The following is a 19,102-nucleotide window of genomic DNA, read 5'->3' as shown; positions in this document are numbered from 1 at the left end:
ATTTACCCTAAGAATGCAGCAATCAAGTTTGAGAAAGACAGATGCACCCCTATGTTTATTGCAGCACTATTTACAATAGCCAAGAATTGGAAGCAACCTAAATGTCCATCAGTAGATGAATGGATAAAGAAGATGTGGTACATATACACAATGGAATACTACTCAGCCATAAGAAAAGGGCAAATCCAATCATTTGCAGCAACATGGATGGAGCTGGAGGGTATTATGCTCAGTGAAACAAGCCAAGCGGAGAAAGAGAAATACCAAATGATTTCACTTATCTGTGGAATATAAGAACAAAGGAAAAACTGAAGGAACAAAACAGCAGCAGAATCACAGAACTCAAGAATGGACTAACAGGTACCAAAGGGAAAGGGACTGGGGAGGATGGGTGGGTAGGGAGGGATAAGGGGGGGAGAAGTAGGGGGGTATTAAGATTAACATGCATGGGGGGGTAGGAGAAAAGGGAGGGCTGTACAACACAGAGAAGGCAAGTAGGGATTCTACAACATTTTGCTATGCTGATGGACAGTGACTGTAAAGGGGTTTATAGGGGAGACCTGGTATAGGGGAGAGCCTAGTAAACATAATATTCGTCATGTAAGTGTAGATTAGTGATAGCAAAAAAAAAAAAAAAAAGGGCAGTTCCTGTGTGGTAACCTCCAACGAGTTCTACACAAGGGTATAAAGGGCATATAAAAGTGTAGGCAAAGGGTCTGTTTGTGTTTATACAGAGGATCAAAGCCTAATTGGGCTACCCCGAAAATGAACTAAGATACGATATGAAAAAGAACTTCCAACATCTGCACTCTCTGGAAGACTCATGCCAGAAGATGATCATCAAAAAACCCCAACAAAGATCCACGCACTGCTACAGCAGTAGATGCACTCATCCCACCAGTTCCTGGACTTGCCATGGGAATGAGGAAGGAGATATCTAAGCTGGCCTGTACATACAGTAAAACAACAAAATTGGACTGGATCTATACTGTTGGAACTCAACCAAGAATTTGGAGAAGTGCAAATTGTAGCACTCCAAAGTCTTACAACTACAAACTATTTATTGTAAAAAGAACATATGGCATGTGAACAGTCCCCAGGAATGGGTTGTTTTAATTTGTCTGATTTCTCTCAGACTGTTCAAGTTCATTTGGACAATATCCATCATATCATAGATAAGTTTTCACAAATGCCTAAGGTGCCTAACTGGTTTTCTTGGTTTCACGGCAGATGGCTGGTAATTACAGATATGCTTTGGTTATGTAACTATACTCCTATTATGTTAATGTGTGTGTGCAATTTAAGTAGTAGCTTAAAACCTATACATGCTGAAGTTACTCTACAAGAAGACATATCAAAGAAATAATCAATCTTCCCATGTTTTCTTCCGCCTGCTACTTCTATAGCTTTTCTTCTTCCTTCCTAATTACAACCCTTAAATAGAATTCGTGCCTCATATCAAATTTACCGAGTATCATAATTCTTCCAAGTGGTAAAGATACCTCAAGACAAATGCTGGGCATAGAAGCCACAGGGCATAAATATGCAAAGAAGTAAAAAGCTAACTTTTTCAAACAATAAGGCTTCTCTCTCACTTACCAACTTCACATTTCCCTGTATGGCCCCGGAAGATGACTGGTTAGCCAGAGACGGGTAAGATTCCTCAAGGGAGGAACAACCTAAGACAGGCACAGTCGCAGGGGGGCCATCAGGTGAGAAATTGGGGATCAACAGAGGTGAGGCTTAGAACCTCATCCCCCCGTTCTGAGAGAAATCTTCTGCATACGTGGATGTTTTATTGCCCTGGTCTAGCTTGGATTAACACATAGTCTACAGGCACACACCTGATCATCTACATGTGCTCTCTTACAACACTAAACTATGTTTTCTACCTTTATCTTGTATCTACCTACCACTTCAGCATTTTATTAAAAATAATAATAATAAAGAGAGAAATGTGGTATCCACATATAAATCAAGTATAAAAACCAAATGAGTATTCATATTTGAACTGACTGTTTATAGTTCATAATGCATGAGCAAAACCGAAAGTTTCTGTGATGACTGCCCTTGTACTGTTCACTATGTAACTTATTCATTATGTAAGAATTTGTTCTACATGTAAAAATTTGTTGGTTATGCCTCAGAAGATTGGAGACTGACAAAAATTAGGCTTGGGGTGGAATAATGATTGTGCATTGAGCATTGACTCCCCTATACAGAATTTTATTGTCGTTAACAACCATTTGATCAATAAATATGAGAGATGCCCTCACAAAAAAAAAAAAAAAAAAAAAAAAAAAAAAAGGACAGACTTCCAATGGTAAAATAAATTAGTAACCGGGATGTAAGGTATAGCATAAGGAATATAGTCAAGATATTGTAACAGCCTGGTAGGGTGATAGCTGGAACCTAGAATTATGTATATAAATGTTCTACCACTGTGTTGTACACTTGAAACTCATGTAATGTAATACTGTGTGTCAACTACCCTTCAATAAAAAATAATTATTAAAAAAAATAAATAAATAAATAAACACATATTGATATTAAAAAAAAAAAAAAAATATTTAGCAAACCAAATCCAAAAATACATCAAAAGGATCACACACCATGATGAAGCGGAATTCATCCCAGGGATGCAAGCACGGTACAACATTCAAAAATCCATCAACATCATCCACCACATCAACAAAAGGGACAAAAACGACATGATCATCTCCATAGATGCTGAAAAAGTAATCGACAAAATTCAACATCCATTCATGATAAAAACTCTCAACAAAATGGGTATAGAGGGCAAGTACCTCAACATAATAAAGGCCAGATATGACAAACCCACAGCCAACATTATACTTAACAGCAAGAAGCTGAAAGCTTTTCCTTTAAGATTGGGAACAAGACGCTGATGGACAATGACTGCAATGGTGAATGTGGGGGGAACTTGGTGATGGGGGGAGTCTAGTAAACATAATGTTCCTCATGTAATTGTAGAGTAGTGATACCAAAAAAAAAAAAAATACCAGGAACAACAAATGCTGGCAAGAATGTGGAGAAAGGGGAACCCTCCTACACTGCTGGTGGGAATGTAAATTAGTTCAACCATTGTGGAAAGCAATAAGGAGGTTCCTCAAAAAACTAAAAATAGAAATACCATTTGACCTAGGAATTCCATTTCTATGAATTTACCCAAAGGAAACAAGATCTCAGACTTAAAAAGACATACGCACCCCTGTGTTTATCTCAGCACTGTTTACAATAGTCAAGACATGGAAGTAACCTAAGTGTCCATCAGTAGATGAATGGATAAAGAAGATGTGGTACATATACACAATGGAATATTATTCAGCCATAAGAAGAAAATAAATCCTACCATTTGCAACAACATGGATGGAGCTAGAGCGTATTATGCTCAGTGAAATAAGCTAGGCGGAAAAAGACAAGTGCCAAATGATTTCCCTCATTTGTGGAGTGCAACAACGAAGCCAACTTACAGACTCCAAGATGGTTACCAAAGGGGAGGGAGAAGGGGATTGAGGGGTATTATGATTGGTACACATGGTGTGTGTTAGGGTGGGGAAGATAGTGTAGCACAGAGAAGACAAGTAGTGACTCTGTGGCCTCTTACTACGCTGATGGACAGTGACTTCAGTGGGGAATGGGGGTACTTGATTATATCGGTGAATGTAGCAACCACAATGTTTTTCATGTGAAATCTTCATAAGAGTATATATCAGTGATACCTTAATAATAAATAAAAAGAAATGGTAATTATGTAAAGTGATGAAAATTTAATTAGCCCTACTGTGCTTATCATTTTACAACATGTAAGTGTATCAAATGAACACATTGTACACCTTAAACTTACACATGTCAATTATATCTCAACAAGGCTGGTGGGAAAAAAAGAGTTCCTTAGATCTGTGCCCAACTATCTCAGATGAAGTGTACAGTATAATATTGCTAACTGTAAGCATACTGTTGTACAGCAGTTCTCCTGAACTTATTCATCTTGCATAACTCAAACTTTATACTCATTGAACAGCAACTCTCCATTTCCTCTTCCCCCTTAGTTTCTGGCAACTACCGTGCTACTTCCTGCTTCTATGATTCTGACTATTTTAGAAACCTCATATAAATGGAATCATGCAATATTTGTCCTTCTATGACAGTTTTATTTCACTTAAAACACAGATCTTAATAGAAAAATGGGCAAGATATAAGCAAACATTTCATAGAAGAGAGAAGAGATGCTAATATGCATACAAAAAGATTTAACTTTAAAACAGTAAAATATCTTTATTTACCAATTACCAGATGAAATAATGATAGTTAATTGTGGTGAAGACAAGAAAAATAGGTTTTTCCATACTTACAAATGCACATATATTATGGTACAATCTTCATAATGAGCTGAGAAAAAAATATATATATATATCAAGTCTTAAAAATGTACAAATCCTGGAACTCCACCTCAAGAATTCTATCCTAAGGACATTATCAGAGATGTGGACAAATATCTTTGCATAAAGATATTAATCTTAGCATTTTTTAGAAAAGTGAAAAACGATTAAAAACAACCCCAAATGTCCAATATTTGGATTAAGTAAATTATGGTGCATTTAAATAATGGATTTCTTATACACTTATTAAAATTTGACTTTCAAATATCCCTGATGAAAACAGATGCAAAAATCCTCAACAAAATATTAGCAAACTGAATTCAACAACACATTAAAAGGATTATACACTACGATCAAGTGAAATTTATGCCAGGGATGCAAGAATGGTTCAACATTCACGAATCAATCAATGTGATACACCACATAAACAGAATGAAGGATAAAAATCATGATCATTTCAAGAGATGCAGAAAGAGCACTTGACAAAATTCAACATGTATTTTTGATAAGAACTCTCAACAAATTAGGTATACAGGGAATGTACTCCAACATAATAAAGGGCATGTATGATAAGACCACAGTTAACATCACATTCAATGGTAAAAGCTGAAAGGCAAGGGAACAAGAAAAGGATGTTCACTCTCACCACATTTATTCAACATAGTATTGGAAGTCCTACATATTGCAATTAGGCAAGAAAATAAATAAAAGGCATCCAAATTGGGAAGGAAGAAATCAAACTATCACTATTTGCAGATGACATATTACATATAAAAAACCCTACAGACTCCACCAAAAAACTGTTGGAACTAATACATGAATTCACTAAAGTTATAGGATACAAAATCAATATACAGACATCTGTTACATTTCTATACACTAATAACTATCAGAAAGAGAAACTGAGAAAATAATACCATTTACAACTGCATCAAAAAGAATAAATTTTCTAGGTATAAATTTAATAGAGAAGGTGAAAGAGCCTGTACACTGAAAACTACAAGATGATGATGAACGAAACTGAAGACAACACAAATAAATGGAAGGATATTCTGTGATTATGGGTTGGAAGGGTTAATGTTGTTAAAATGTCCATACCACCCAAAGTAATCTACAGATTCAATGCAATCCCTATCAAAATTCCAATAGCATTTTCCACAGAAATAGAAGAAACAATCCTAAAATTTGTATGAAACCACAAAAGCCCCTGAATAGCTAGAGCAATCCTTAGAAAGAACAAAACTAGAGGCATCATGTGCCCTGATTTTAAACTATGCTACAAAGCTATAGTGATAAAACAGTATGGAATTGGCATAAAAAGAGACACACAGATCAATGGAACAGAGTCCAGAAATAAACCCACACATGTATGATCAGTTAATTTATGACAAGAGACAAGAATATACAATGAGGAAAAGGTAGTCTTTCCAATAAATGGTTTTGGGAAAACTGGACAGTCACATATAAAAGAATGAAACTGGACCACTACCTTACACCATACACAAAAATTAACTGAAAATGGATTAAAGACTTGAATGTAAGATGTGAAACTAAAAAACTCCTAGAATGAAACGTAGTATGCTCCTTGACATTGGTCTTGGTGATGAGTTTTTTGGATGATACCAAAAGCAGTCAACAAAAACAAAAATAAACAAGTGGGACTACATCAAATCAAAAAGCTTCTGCACAGTAAAAGAAACCAACAACAAAATGAAAAAGCAACCTACTAAATGGGAGAAAATATTTGTAAATCATATGTTGGATAAGGGGTTAATAACCAAAATGAATGAAGAACTCATACAACTCAATAGTAAAAAAAAAAAGCAAACAATTTGATTTAAATATGGGTATTTTCCGAAAGAAGACACACAGAAGGCCAACAGGTATGTGAAAAGGTGCTCAACTACACTAATCATCAGGGAAATGCAAACAAAACCACAATGAGATATGACCTCACACCTGTTAGAATGGCTATTATCAAAAAGCCAAGAAATAACAAGCTGTTGGCAAGGATGCGGAGAAGAGGGAACCCTTGTGCACAGTTGGTGGGGATGTAAGTTGGTGATGCTACTATGGAAAATAGCATGGTGTTTCCTCAAAAAATTAAAAATACAAGTATCATATGATTTAGAAATTCCACTTCTGGGTATTTATCCGAAGAAAACAAAAGCACTAACTCAGAAAGACATATGCATTCCCATGTTCACAGCACCATTATTTATAATAGCCAAGATATGTAAACAACCTAAGTGTCCATCGATGGATAAATGAAAAAAGAAAATGTGGTGTATATATACAATGGAACATTATTCAGCCACGACAAGGAATGAAATCTTGCCATTTGTAGCAACATGGATGGACACTGAGGGCATTATAAATGAAGTAAGGGAGACAAAGACAAATACCATAATACCATATGATCTCACTTATATGTGGAATCTAAAAAAAAAAAAAGCCAAGTTTGTAAATAGAAGAGATTGGTGGTTGCCAGACGCAGTGATAGGGGGGTGGGTGAAATGGGTGAAGGAAGTCAAAAGGTACAAACTTCCAGTTATAAAAGAAATTAAGTCATGGGGATATAATGTTCAGCATGGCAACTATAGTTAATAATGCTGCATTGTATATTTGTAAGTTGCTAAGAAAGTAAACCTTATATCCATTATAAGAAAAATTTTGTAACTATGTATGGTGGTGGATGTAAACTTACTGTGATCATTTTGCAGTATATACGAATATTGAACCTTTATTTTGTACACCTGAAACTAATATACTGTTGTATGTCAATTAGATCTTAATTAAAAAATAAAAATTTAAAAATTTGGTTTCCAAGAACTATTTTAATTTCTAAAGTAAGAAAACTCAGTGTGGCAAACCCACATAACACTCGCAGAGAGCAACACTACTTGGCTTTCAATTCTTGGGTCTTGTGCACTGGGGCTCTTTTTCTCCCACCTACCCCCAAAGAAAGCCTTTACATTGAGCAAATCTTAGAACCACTGATTAAGAGGATGAATTAGAGCTCAAGTCTAAGAGTAGTTCTATTCAAAGTATGGACCAAGAACCAACAGAATTAGCTTCACCTGGGAATCTGCTAAAACGGTAAATACTTCGGCTCCAGGCCAGACTTGCTGAATCAAAACTTCAGGGGTGATTCAGGTGATTTTTATGCATCCATAAGTTTGAGAAGCATGCATCTAGAGGAAATTGGGCAAAGAGGCCAAGGAGACTCAAAGGGAAGAAGGTGCAGAGCCCTCCAATGTTCAATGTATATATTTTAAAGGCATATATATTAAATACTCTAGAAACATGGATTTTTTTTTTAAGTTTTAAACTAGAAAGTAGGGCTAGAAAAAATTCTGGATTCTGGGCTAAAAAACGTAGACAAGCTAACACAGGTCTTAGATTAAAGGGCAAAAGGGATCTATAATTCATTCCTGTTTCCACACAACTCACTAAGGCTATGGGTTTCACACAGGAATTTGCGAACCATACATATGTAGAACAAAACATATTTTGGTTATATTTATCTTAAGCCATGATTGGCTACTGGAGGGTGGTCAACTGAAGACGATAGGATCTCAAATCCAACAATTTCTTCCAAATTTTTCTACTTTGGGGTCATAACTCATCAGGAGAAACATCTTTTAAACTTGCAAACTCAGTAGCTTTACAGAGCCCCCTCACAGGGACTGTGAAAGGGAGTTGAAGGGGATGGAGATGAGAGAAGGAACAGAGAGATGAACAGGCTAGACTCTACTTTCCCCAAATCCTTGCCTTCAACAAAAACAGCTCAGATTTTATCTTGTGTCCACTTTTCTGTGGAATATTTAAATGAAGTGTTCCTCTCTAAAAAAATGTTTGAAATTCTCTATTCTCTACTACAGATTCTCACAGTCCAAAACAAAGCCAAGGCTGTCCTTTATTCTCATGAGATCAATGATCCTTGTTAACTATCTATTACCACCACTTGGTCATTGGAAAGGACTTACAAATGCATAATAGGGCAGGTGGTCCTGCTTCTAGGCCTCCCTTCTCCAACCACTATCATTAGGGATGAACAGACTAATAATGTCATAGGTTGCTGTGTTAGATATTGAGCAAAACACATTATATAAATCAGTCTATAAAATGAAACAGACACCACACTATCTATGAAGTTAAGTATAGCTATAAGGATAAAATAAGGAAAATATTTTAAAAAACTAGAATAGCTCTTGAACAACCAAGTAAGAGGTGTCCTTCAAAGTAGACACCTTGGGACACTTAATTCATTCCAGTACTGCTCCTATTCAAAACATTTCTAGAAATCCTCTTTTGAAACTGTAAAAAACCTACCAAGCAAACTCACAAAATTGGGAGACATAATCAATCATTGTTTTAAGCCACCAAATTTTGGGGGGGGGTTTATCATACAGTAATATATAAGTGAGATAGAAATGTTTAAGTCACTATGCTTTGGGAGATGTTTAAAAGGAAATGATTAACCTTATAGAAAAACTCTAGCTATCCAGAACCCTCAGAGAATAGGTTGGTCTGGATAACAAAATATGGCTGTATCCTTAAACAGAATGCAATACTTTAAATAACAAGAAAATAATATTTCAGAAGGGAAACAACTCCAAGATGAATGGGATCAGCAGTACATCCCCTTTGTCCTTGTGAGTTTTTGCCTTTTAACTTGGAGTCATCTGAACCCCATCTATACTTCAGGAATACTCTGCTCTCCTCTTTTTTTCTTTTACCTGAGCATAAATAAAAATAAGTTTTCATTTTTCTCTAAGCACATTAAATATAAGGCTATATTTCCTTTTGTAAAAGAACTGTACAAGAAAACAAAGGAAGTACAAAAGTATAAAAGCAGATCAACAGGTTAAATATAGATTTTAGGATACTAAGATTAACAAGTTAAGTATAGACTTTGGATCCTAAGATAACTAAAGTCTAGCCAGAAGTTGGCTGGTCCTGTTTTTCTTTTCCACCCAGTTATCAATCTGTTGTCCTTGACCAAAGGACCTCATACAAGAAGCCAAAAGACAACAGACATTTCACAGCTCACCTGTCTCATTTTCCTGGAAAAGATGAGTATCTTATTAAACCAACAATTCCAGAGAACAGGTTTTTTTCCTTAAGTTTCAAAATTAATTTAACTTTAGGTATTTTGAGAAAACTCTTTTAAAATGTACACTTATACTTACACACTTTTTATAAACAGTACATAGGTTATAACTTGATTTTTTTCTTGATGAATCACTGTTAACACTAATTAATATACTAAGCTAAAATACAGTTTTGTTCTCAGTGTCTATCAAGGACTTGCATACCAAATCATTGAACTGGTAAAACAGTGTGTTAAGAGTAAATACAGTTCACCTTTGCAATTTCTATTCAATATAGTCTTAGAAGTCTTAGTCATAGCAGTTAACTAAAAAAAAGAAATAAAAGACATCCCATCTCTGTTTGAAGATGACATGATCTTATAAGTAGAAAACTCTAAAGATTCCTCCCCAAACATTTAGAACTAATAAATGAATCTGGCATAGTTGCAGGACACAAAATCAACACAAAAATCAGTTGTGTTTCAGAGGGGAGGCTTAGAACCTCAGCCCCCCTGTTTTGAGAGAAATCTTCTGCATCCGTGGATGTTTTGTTGCCCTTGTCTAGCTTGGATTAATACTTAGTCTATAGGCACAGACCTGATCATCTACATTTGCCCTCTTACAGCACTAAATTATGTTTTCTACCTTTATCTTGCATCTACCTACCACTTCAGCATTTTATTTAAAATAATAATAATAATAATAATAATAAGGGAGAAATGTGGGATTCACATATAAATCAAGTATAAAAATCAAACAAATAATCATATCTGACTTGATTGTTTATAGTTCATGATGCATGATCAAAACCGAAAGTTTCTGTGATATGACTGCCCTTGCACTGTTCACCATGTAAGAACTTATTCACTATGTAAGAACTTGTTCACCATGTAAGAGCTTGTTTGTTATGCTTCAGAAGATTGGCGACTGTTGAGAAATAGGCTTGGGTTGATTAATGACTGTGCATTGAGTCCCCTATACAGAATTTTATTGTTAACAACCATTTGATCAATAAATATGAGAGATGCCCTCTCAAAAAAAAAAAATCAGTTGTGTTTCCATACACTAGCAATGAACAACCTGAAAAGGAATTTAAGAAAATTCCATTTACAGTAACATTAAAAAAAACATAATTAGGAATATGCGTAACCAAAGAGATAAAGACTGTACACTGAAAACTGTAAGATAATGATGGAGAAATTAAAGAAGACACGAATGGAAAGGTACTTTGTGTTCACGTATTGTAAGACTTAATATTGCTATGATGTCAAACCTGCAATATTCGACAACTTAGATATTTTGCTAAGTGACGTAAGCTAATCACAGAAAGACTAATACTGCCCAATTCCACTTACATGAGGTATCTATAATAGTCAAATTCATGAATCAAAGAGTGGAATGGTGGTTGCCAGGGGTTGGTGGGGAGGGAAATGGGGAGTTGCTATTCAATGGGCATAAAGTTTCAGTCAAACAAGATGAATAAGCTTTAGAAAACAGCTATGTATCTATAGTCAATAATATATTATACACTTAAATATTTGTTAAGAGAATAGATCTCATATTAAGTGTTCTTTCCACAGTAATGAAAAAAGATGTTAATACTACCCAAAGCAATCTACAGATTGAAAGCAGTCCCTATCAAAATCCAAATGACATTTTTTACAAAAGTAGAAAAACCCATCCTAAAATTCATATGCAATCTCAATGGATCCTGAATAGCTAAAACAATTTTGAAAGAGAACAAAATTGGAGGACTTACATTTCCTGATTCCTAAACTTACTACAATGCTAGAGTAATCAAAAGAGTGTAGTACTGGTATAAAGACAGACATATAGACCAATAGAACAGAATAAAGAGTCTAGAAATAAACTCTGGCATATCTGGTCATACGATTTATGATGAGAATGCTAAAACTATTCAATGGAGAAAGAATAGTCTTTTCAACAAATAATTTTGGGAAAACTGATACACACATGCAAAAGAATGAAGTTGGGCCTTTATTTTACACTACATACAAAAATTAAGACCTAATCATAAGAGATATAACTATAAAAAACTTAAAAGAAAACAGAGGGAAAGCTTCATGCCATTGAATTTGGCAAGGATTGCTTGGATATCACATCAAAGCACAAGCAATAAAATAAATAAATAAATAAAATGGAGTTAACTTTTGTGCATCTAAAGACTACCAACAGAGTGAAAAGGCAACCCAGAGAATGGGAAAAAAATCTATTTGCAAATCATATATCTGATAAGGGAGTTCTATCCAGCATTTATAAAGAACTTTTACAACCCAACAATGGAAAGACATATAACCCAATTAAAAAATGGGCAAAGGCATGGGAATGAAGGAGATATCTAAGCTGGCCTGTGCATACAGTAAAACAACAAATTTGACTGGATCTATACTGTTGGAACTCAACCAAGAATTAGGAGAAGTGCAAATTGTAGCGCTCCAAAATCTTACAACTACAGACTATTTACTGTTAAAAGAACATATGGGATGTGAACAGTGCCCAGGAATGGGTTGTTTTAATTTGTCTGATTTTTCTCAAACTATTCAAATTCAGTTAGATAATAACCATCATATCATTGATAAGTTTTCACAAATGCCTAGGGTGCCTAACTGGTTTTCTTGGTTTCACTGGAGATGGCTGGTAATTACAGGTATGCTTTGGTTATGTAACTATACTCCTATTATGTTAATGTGTGTGCGCAATTTAAGTAGTAGCTTAAAATATATACATGCTGAAGTTACTCTACAAGAAGATATGTCAAAGAAATAATCAATCTTCCCATGTTTTCTCCCGCCTGCTACTTCTATAGCTTTTCTTCTTCCTTCCTAATTACAACGAATTCTTAAATAGAATTCGTGCCTCATATCAAATTTACCGAGTATCATAACTCCTCCAAGTGGTAAAGATACCTCAAGACAAATGCTGGGCATAGAAGCCACAGGGCATAAATATGCAAAGAAATAAAAAGCTAACCATTTCAAACAATAAGGCTTCCCTCTCACTTACCAACTTCACATTTCCCTGTATGGCCCCGGAAGATGACTGGTTAGCCAGAGACGGGTAAGATTCCTCAAGGGAGGAACAACCTAAGACAGGCACAGTCGCAGGGGGGTCATCAGGTGAGAAATTGGGGATCAACAGAGGTGAGGCTTAGAACCTCACCCCCTCTGTTCTGAGAGAAATCTCCTGCATCCGTGGATGTTTTATTGCCCTTGTCTAGCTTGGATTAACACATAGTCTACAGGCACACACCTGATCATCTACATTTGCTCTTACAACACTAAACTATGTTTTCTACCTTTATGTTGTATCTACCTACCACTTCAGCATCTTATTAAAAATAATAAAGAGAGAAATGTGGTATCCACATATAAATCAAGTATAAAAATCAAATGTGTATTCATATTTGAACTGACTGTTTATAGTTCATAATGCATGAGCAAAACCAAAAGTTTCTGTGATGACTGCCCTTGTACTGTTCACCATGTAACTTATTCACTATGTAAGAATTTGTTCTCCATGTAAGAACTTGTTCGTTATGCTTCAGAAGATTGGAGACTGACGAAAATTAGGCTTGGGGTGGATTAATGATTGTGCATTGAGCATTGACTCCCCTATACAGAATTTTATTGTTGTTAACAACCATTTGATCAATAAATATGAGAGATGCCCTAACAACAACAACCAAGAAAAAGTACACACTTCCAATTGTAAAATAAATAAGCAACCGGGATGTAATGTATAGCATAAGGAATATAGTCAAAATATTGTAACAACTTGGTATGGTGATAGCTGGTACTTAGAATTATCATGTATATAAATGTTGAATCACTGTGTTGTACACCTGAAACTAATGTAATGTAATACTGTGTGTCAACTACCCTTCAATAAAAAATAATTATCTAAAAAAAAAAAAAATGGGCAAAGGATCTCAATAGACATTTCTCCAAAGAAGATAGAAAAAATGGTCAATAAGCACATGAAAAATGCTCAATATCACTAATCATTAAAGAAAATGGAAATCAAAACCACAATGAGATACCACTTCACACCCACTATGACTATTACTTAAAAACAAAAACAAGTGTTGGCAAAGATGTGGAAAAATTAGAATGCTTTACATTGCTGGTGGCAATGTAAAATGGTACAGTCATAGTGGAAACCAGTTCTGCAGTATCACTGAAGTTCCTCAAAAAAGTAAATACAGAATTACCATATAATCCAGCAATTCCATTTCTGGTTATATACTCAAAAGAACTGGAAGCAGGGACTCAAACAGATATTTGTATATCCATGTTCAGAGCAGCATTACTCACAATAGCCAAAATGTGGAAGCAACTTAAATGTCTATCATCAGATGAAAGAATCAACAGAATGTGGTATATACAGACAGACAATGAATATTATTCAGCCTTAAAAAAGAAGGAAATTCAGATACAAGCTATGTAATGGATGAACGCTGAAAACATTAGGTAAAATAAACTAGTCACAAGGAGACAATTATTGTATGATTCGACTTATATGAAGTACCTAGAACAGACAAATTCATGAAGAAAGGAGAATGGTGGTTGCCAGGGGCTTGGGGGAAGAGGGAATGAGGAGTTATTATTTAATAGGTATGGAGTTTCAGTTTCAGAAGATGAAAAAGTTCTGGAGATGGACAGTGGTGATGGATGGACAACAATGTCAATGTACTTATTGCCTCTGAACTGTACACTTGAGAATGGTTAAAATGGTAAATTTTATGTTATGCATATTTTATCACACACACAAAAAAAGTAAATACTACAAGAGAGATCCTGTATGAGTTATACTTTTTCGTTAGAATCCACCTCCCCACCCCTATCCCTGGCTGTCTCTCTCAGAGCAATGTTGATACCTGGCCACTCAAATGAATGAGGGACTCATTTGACAGGAATTACAATATCATATGCCAATCTCTAAGTGGGTGTTTTCTGGGTAACCTCAAAACTGATCAATCTATCTCTACAGAGCTTGTCCTTACACTAACATGCAGTGAGCCATCTCAGTCAAGTGACTTTTAATAGGGTGCTCAGTCATTGAATATGAGTAATAGAAGGGTGACTTACTGTCCTGAGTTTGCAGAGAGAAAATTAGAACACATAAGCCTCTCCATGAACTAGGGAGCCAGATTTAGAAAACAAAAATACAGGACACTTTTGCTTATCTGAAATTCAAATTTAACTCGGCATCCTGTATTTTGTCTGATAATACTCTGAAATTTTGGAAGTTGACGTGAAATAAATGAATCCAGTGTGTTCTGGGGTTACTGAGATTTTACTTAATAGGGAGCCTAGACAGAGAAAAGTAGAAAAGCTCATTAAAAATACACTGGTTGCCAAAAAAATAAATAAATATAAATAAAAAGTATTGGCCTTCAGACACCATGCTTATGCTTAATCCAGCTCAGGAGCCCCTCTGTGTTTTAGATTTCTATGATCCACAACTTACTTTATAAAGATAGATCAGAGGTGGGACAAAGAGTAAGTGAAGAAAGAAAAATTGAAGCTAGAAATAGGTGAGAACATACCCAGCCTCCTGTTAGGCAGGCTTGGCCTCAAAAAGGGACTTTTACCATTTATCATAAAAATCAGAGGATATCAGATTTTGACCTGGCTCAAACAAAAGAGAAACAAAGGTGACAAGTGCGCTATGGCCATACAGCAAGAGGGGCACAGGTTACCCAATGCTAGGCACAGTGGCGGGACCTCTCCTCCTTCCCCAAAGCCATAGCAATGCCTTCGACAAAACTCCAATCACTATTTTTACTTACTAATACTCTGAGCCTCAGTTACGGTAACACCATTACTAGTCAGGTAACTACTTCTTAGCTTATAAACTCCTACAGCTTTTCCAGCCATTGTTTCATCACTCAGCAGTATCATCTACTTGCTCACAGAACCTGGGCCAAAACAGGTATCTGAGCCCTATCATACCTTCAGGAATCTTAATCTGTTCAGGTCATCCTCCTAGGAATCAACATACACAGGTTTCAAGCTCACTGTTCCCTGAGAATGCCATCTTTAAAAGGCCCAGGTTCTTGTTCATTACACTGCTCACATAGTAGTGATCCCTGTCTGTCTCTGGTCTGTTGAGATATAAATGGCCCACATGGCTTGGTACTACAATAGTATATGCACATTCTTTAATTTATCACATTAGGCCTGCCTGCAGATTCTTAAGTGGGAGGGTGGGCATATCCAGGAGCTAAAGGGTAAAACAACTAAGATCCTTCATTCCTCCAACCTGTCCTGAAGCACCAGCTGACCAGCTACACTGAGTCAGCTTGAAAGGCTGTGGCCAGTGTCCAAAATTTTTCCTCAGAGGGAGAAATTAGTCTCTAGGGCAAGAGGGGTGGGTCACCTGGGCAAAGTTCTTTCAGGATTATCTGGGCTGCACTAACCAATAAGAATTTCTGTAGCCTAGCCCCCTCCCCCTTTTTTTGGTAAACAGAACGTAAGTGGAAAACAGCTGATACACAAAAGCTCTTGCGTAAATGGAATTAAATGCATGAAGTTAAAGACTGAATATATTCCATTTTATGCTCCCAATATGAACACAAGTAATCCTCCAGATGCTTTTCCTTTTTTTCCCCTTCAAGTAACTAGAAACACCTTTATCCTGAAGCACTGGCCTCACACCCTCCACATTGGGCCCATTCTTTCACTTATCCACCCATGAAATATTGACTTGAGTGCAACCATGTGCCAGGCACTGTGCTGGGCGGTGGGGATATAAATGAATAGTGTGTGGTCCTTGCCTCCAGGAAAGATTCCTCCCCACGACCCGCCCTGACTCCAGACGAGTCAAGGCAGCCCTGGGCAATGGGGCCACCGTGCCCTTCGCAGCCCTAAGTGCGGTGGCAAAGGGCTGGCAAACTGCCAGGCCAAAGGTTTTCCGGAGGTAAGACTGATGTGTTTGTGCGTGAGACAGAAGGGGCCCGACTCAGGCAGATACCAACTTGGGAACCAGGGGCCAAAGGGTCGTAGGGCGCGGAGGTCCGGCTGGGACTGGCTGTGCCAAGGCCCCGCCGCAGTCTCGAGGCTGGGCGCGGACGGCCACGCTCCCCGAGGGCTGCCCCAGATGTGAGTACAACGGATACTACTGGGCGTGAATCAGCTGACAGGGTGACTCCGAAGGCACAACGGAGGAGGCGGTTGGGGGATCCGGGGTGCCATCCAAAGGGATGGGTGGTCCTCGGCGCTCGAGAGTTCAGCGGATGGTTAAGCGGAGGGCCAGGGGGAGGACGGAGGTGGCGGCCGGTCCACACGGGAGGAGCGGGCCGGGAGCGTGGGGCTGAAGCACGGGGGTGCGGACTGCGGGAAGGGCGGGGCGAGCAGGGCTGGCTAGGCGGGCGGAGGGCTTTCTCCTGAGGGATCATTTGGAACATGAGGGCAGCGGGTTCCCACACCCCGCCAGTCCCCGAAGAGGCGTCCCTACCCGGTTTCTCGCCTCAGCGTGGTCCTACGGCGCAGGCGGCGGCGGCGTTGGCGGTGGCGTTGGCAGCGCCGTCTCTCGCCTTCCCGGGGTCGCGCTGCAGCTGGGACGGGCCAGCGCCTCCCTCCTCCGCAGACGGGTTGGTAATGCCCGCTTCCCCCTGCAGCCGCGGCGCCAATGGTCCAATCTGGGTTACCCTCATGCGGCCCCTCCGGACGGTGCGTTGGTTCGGTCCGCGGGGCCCTGGATGCTCGCCCACCTGCCCCGGTCCGGCTGCGACGCGCGCTGCGAGTCACGCGCAGTGCTTTCCCGCGAGGGGAGCAGCGAGGCTCCGGCTGTGGCTCCGCCTCCTGCGGTCGGAGTCCCGCCCCCGCGGGGTGGTGCCCGGCGAAGCGCAGCTCGGGTGCCCTGGAGCCCGGGGAACCCTGGGGCGCAAGCTTACTGGCTTCTAAAACAGGTGCATTTCCACATCCGTCTTCAGCAGCAGTTCTCAACCCTAGACACCCCAGTAGAACCTTTTGGCGAAAATAGAAAATAAAAAAACAAAACAGAACTAAGGCCTGACCTCAGAGGAGGACTGAATTGGAATAACTGGGGCAGGAATGGAGTGATGGTTGGGTGGCACCCAGGCTTTGATATTTTTTAAAAGTACCCTATCCCTAGCCAGAGTTAAGAAGCCCTGATAAAACTTAGAACTGACAAAGGCTACTTTGACCAAAACTTTGTCAGACTACTCTGAGTCCTCTGTTTGACTAGTCCTCTGCCTAACCCTGGGCTTTGCTCTCTGGTTTTGTAGAATCCCGTTTGAGCAGGAATCCTGTTAAGGCAGTTTAGTGAAAATCCCTCATCCTTGGTATCAGACCACCCTCCATATCTTATCACCCTGGCCTGTCTTTAGCAAGAATTCTGTTCAGTTGGTCTAGAGAGCATTCTCTAGTGACTGCTATGGTCTGAGTGTTTGTGTCCCTCCAAAATTTGTGTGTTGGAATACTAACCCCAAAGAAGATTACATTAGTAGATGGGGCCTTTGGGAGGTGATTAGGTCATGAGGAGCGTGAAGAGGATTAGTGCTGTCATGGAAGAGATCTCACAGAACTCCCTAGCCCAATCCAGGTGAGGATACAAGAAGTCTGCCACCAGAATAGAGCCCTCACTCAACCATGCTGGCACCCTGACCTTGGATTTCCTGCTTCCAGAACTGAGAAATAAATTTCTGTTGTTTATAAGCTACCCAATTTGTGGTACTTTATTTTAGCAGCCTGAGCAGACTAAGACTGTAATTTTCCATCCACTTCTTCTTTGCTATAAATCCTGACTTGTTCTTGCTGGGCTCTGAGTTGAGCTCAATCTCTCCCCCTGCTAGACCCCATTGAGTCTAGTGTGATGATAAATTGATTATTCCCTATACTTAACACCATGGTCCCCCTAGATAAAGTCTGCCTTACCACCTTTAACAGTGTCAAGAACAATTTTTTTCTTTAACAGAACTCATGTGCTTCCTGCTCATAGCTGGTAGGGTGCATGTGTAACACTGAGAGTCCTATTGTCTCTGTCTTCTAGCCAAAGGAGGGTAGGATAGGAGCACTCATTCATTCAGCAAATAGTTTTTAGAAGCCCACTAGATTCCATGCTCCATGAAAGAATTAGAGACTGAGACCCTGTGCTCTAGGTGTTCACAGGATTGTTAGGTGACAGTCAGGAAGCAGATAAATATCATATTGTGTAATGTATCTTAAGCTTCACAGAAGTGGTGTGAGCTGGGTTTTGAAGAATGAGTGGCGTATTAAGAGTGTGGAGGAATCAGCACATGCAAAAGAACAGAGGGGCAAAATACCATATAATTGAGGTGTGGGATGCAATGAAGAGTACTGCAGAGATGGTCAGAGGTGTGATGATAAAGAGCCTCCTATGATATATTAAGGAGTTGGGACTCGTTCTGTAAGCAGAGGAGAGACACTGAAGGGCTTTATGCAGAGGCAGGAATAGCAAATCAAATATAAATTTTAGAAGTACAATTCTGAGGGCTAGAACTGCCAGCAGGGGGACCAATGAAAAGCTGTGTGTTTGTACAGTTAAATGGTTCAGTGTGGGGTCTTAACCCAAACTAGGCCAATTAGAATGCCTTCC

The 19,102-nt window shown here is 38.6% G+C and overlaps 2 protein-coding genes across 5 annotated transcripts in view; both read right to left on the bottom strand.

Moving 5' to 3' along the window:
- The window catches only part of RUSC2 (RUN and SH3 domain containing 2), an 88,256-nt gene extending 70,981 nt beyond the window's left edge, over nucleotides 1-17,275 (bottom strand). For 3 of the 4 annotated variants that reach the window (XM_057498816.1, XM_057498814.1, XM_057498818.1), the window contains exon 1: nucleotides 16,979-17,275. The gene's annotated coding sequence lies outside the window, so the exon portion shown is untranslated. The remainder of the gene's footprint in view (nucleotides 1-16,978) is intronic. The other variant, XM_057498817.1, reaches the window with a different exon arrangement.
- Nucleotides 16,975-19,102, bottom strand: part of LOC118913979 (phospholipid-transporting ATPase FetA-like) — a 36,441-nt gene continuing 34,313 nt past the window's right edge. The window contains 1 exon segment of the mRNA XM_057499407.1: nucleotides 16,975-17,471. Coding sequence (XP_057355390.1) covers nucleotides 16,975-17,471 — 497 coding nt within the window.

Source organism: Manis pentadactyla, chromosome 3 (genome assembly GCF_030020395.1).
Source record: "Manis pentadactyla isolate mManPen7 chromosome 3, mManPen7.hap1, whole genome shotgun sequence".
NCBI classification, from domain to species: domain Eukaryota; kingdom Metazoa; phylum Chordata; class Mammalia; order Pholidota; family Manidae; genus Manis; species Manis pentadactyla.
The sequence above is the reverse complement of the archived record's forward strand: the minus strand, read 5'-3'. Positions and strand labels throughout refer to the sequence as shown.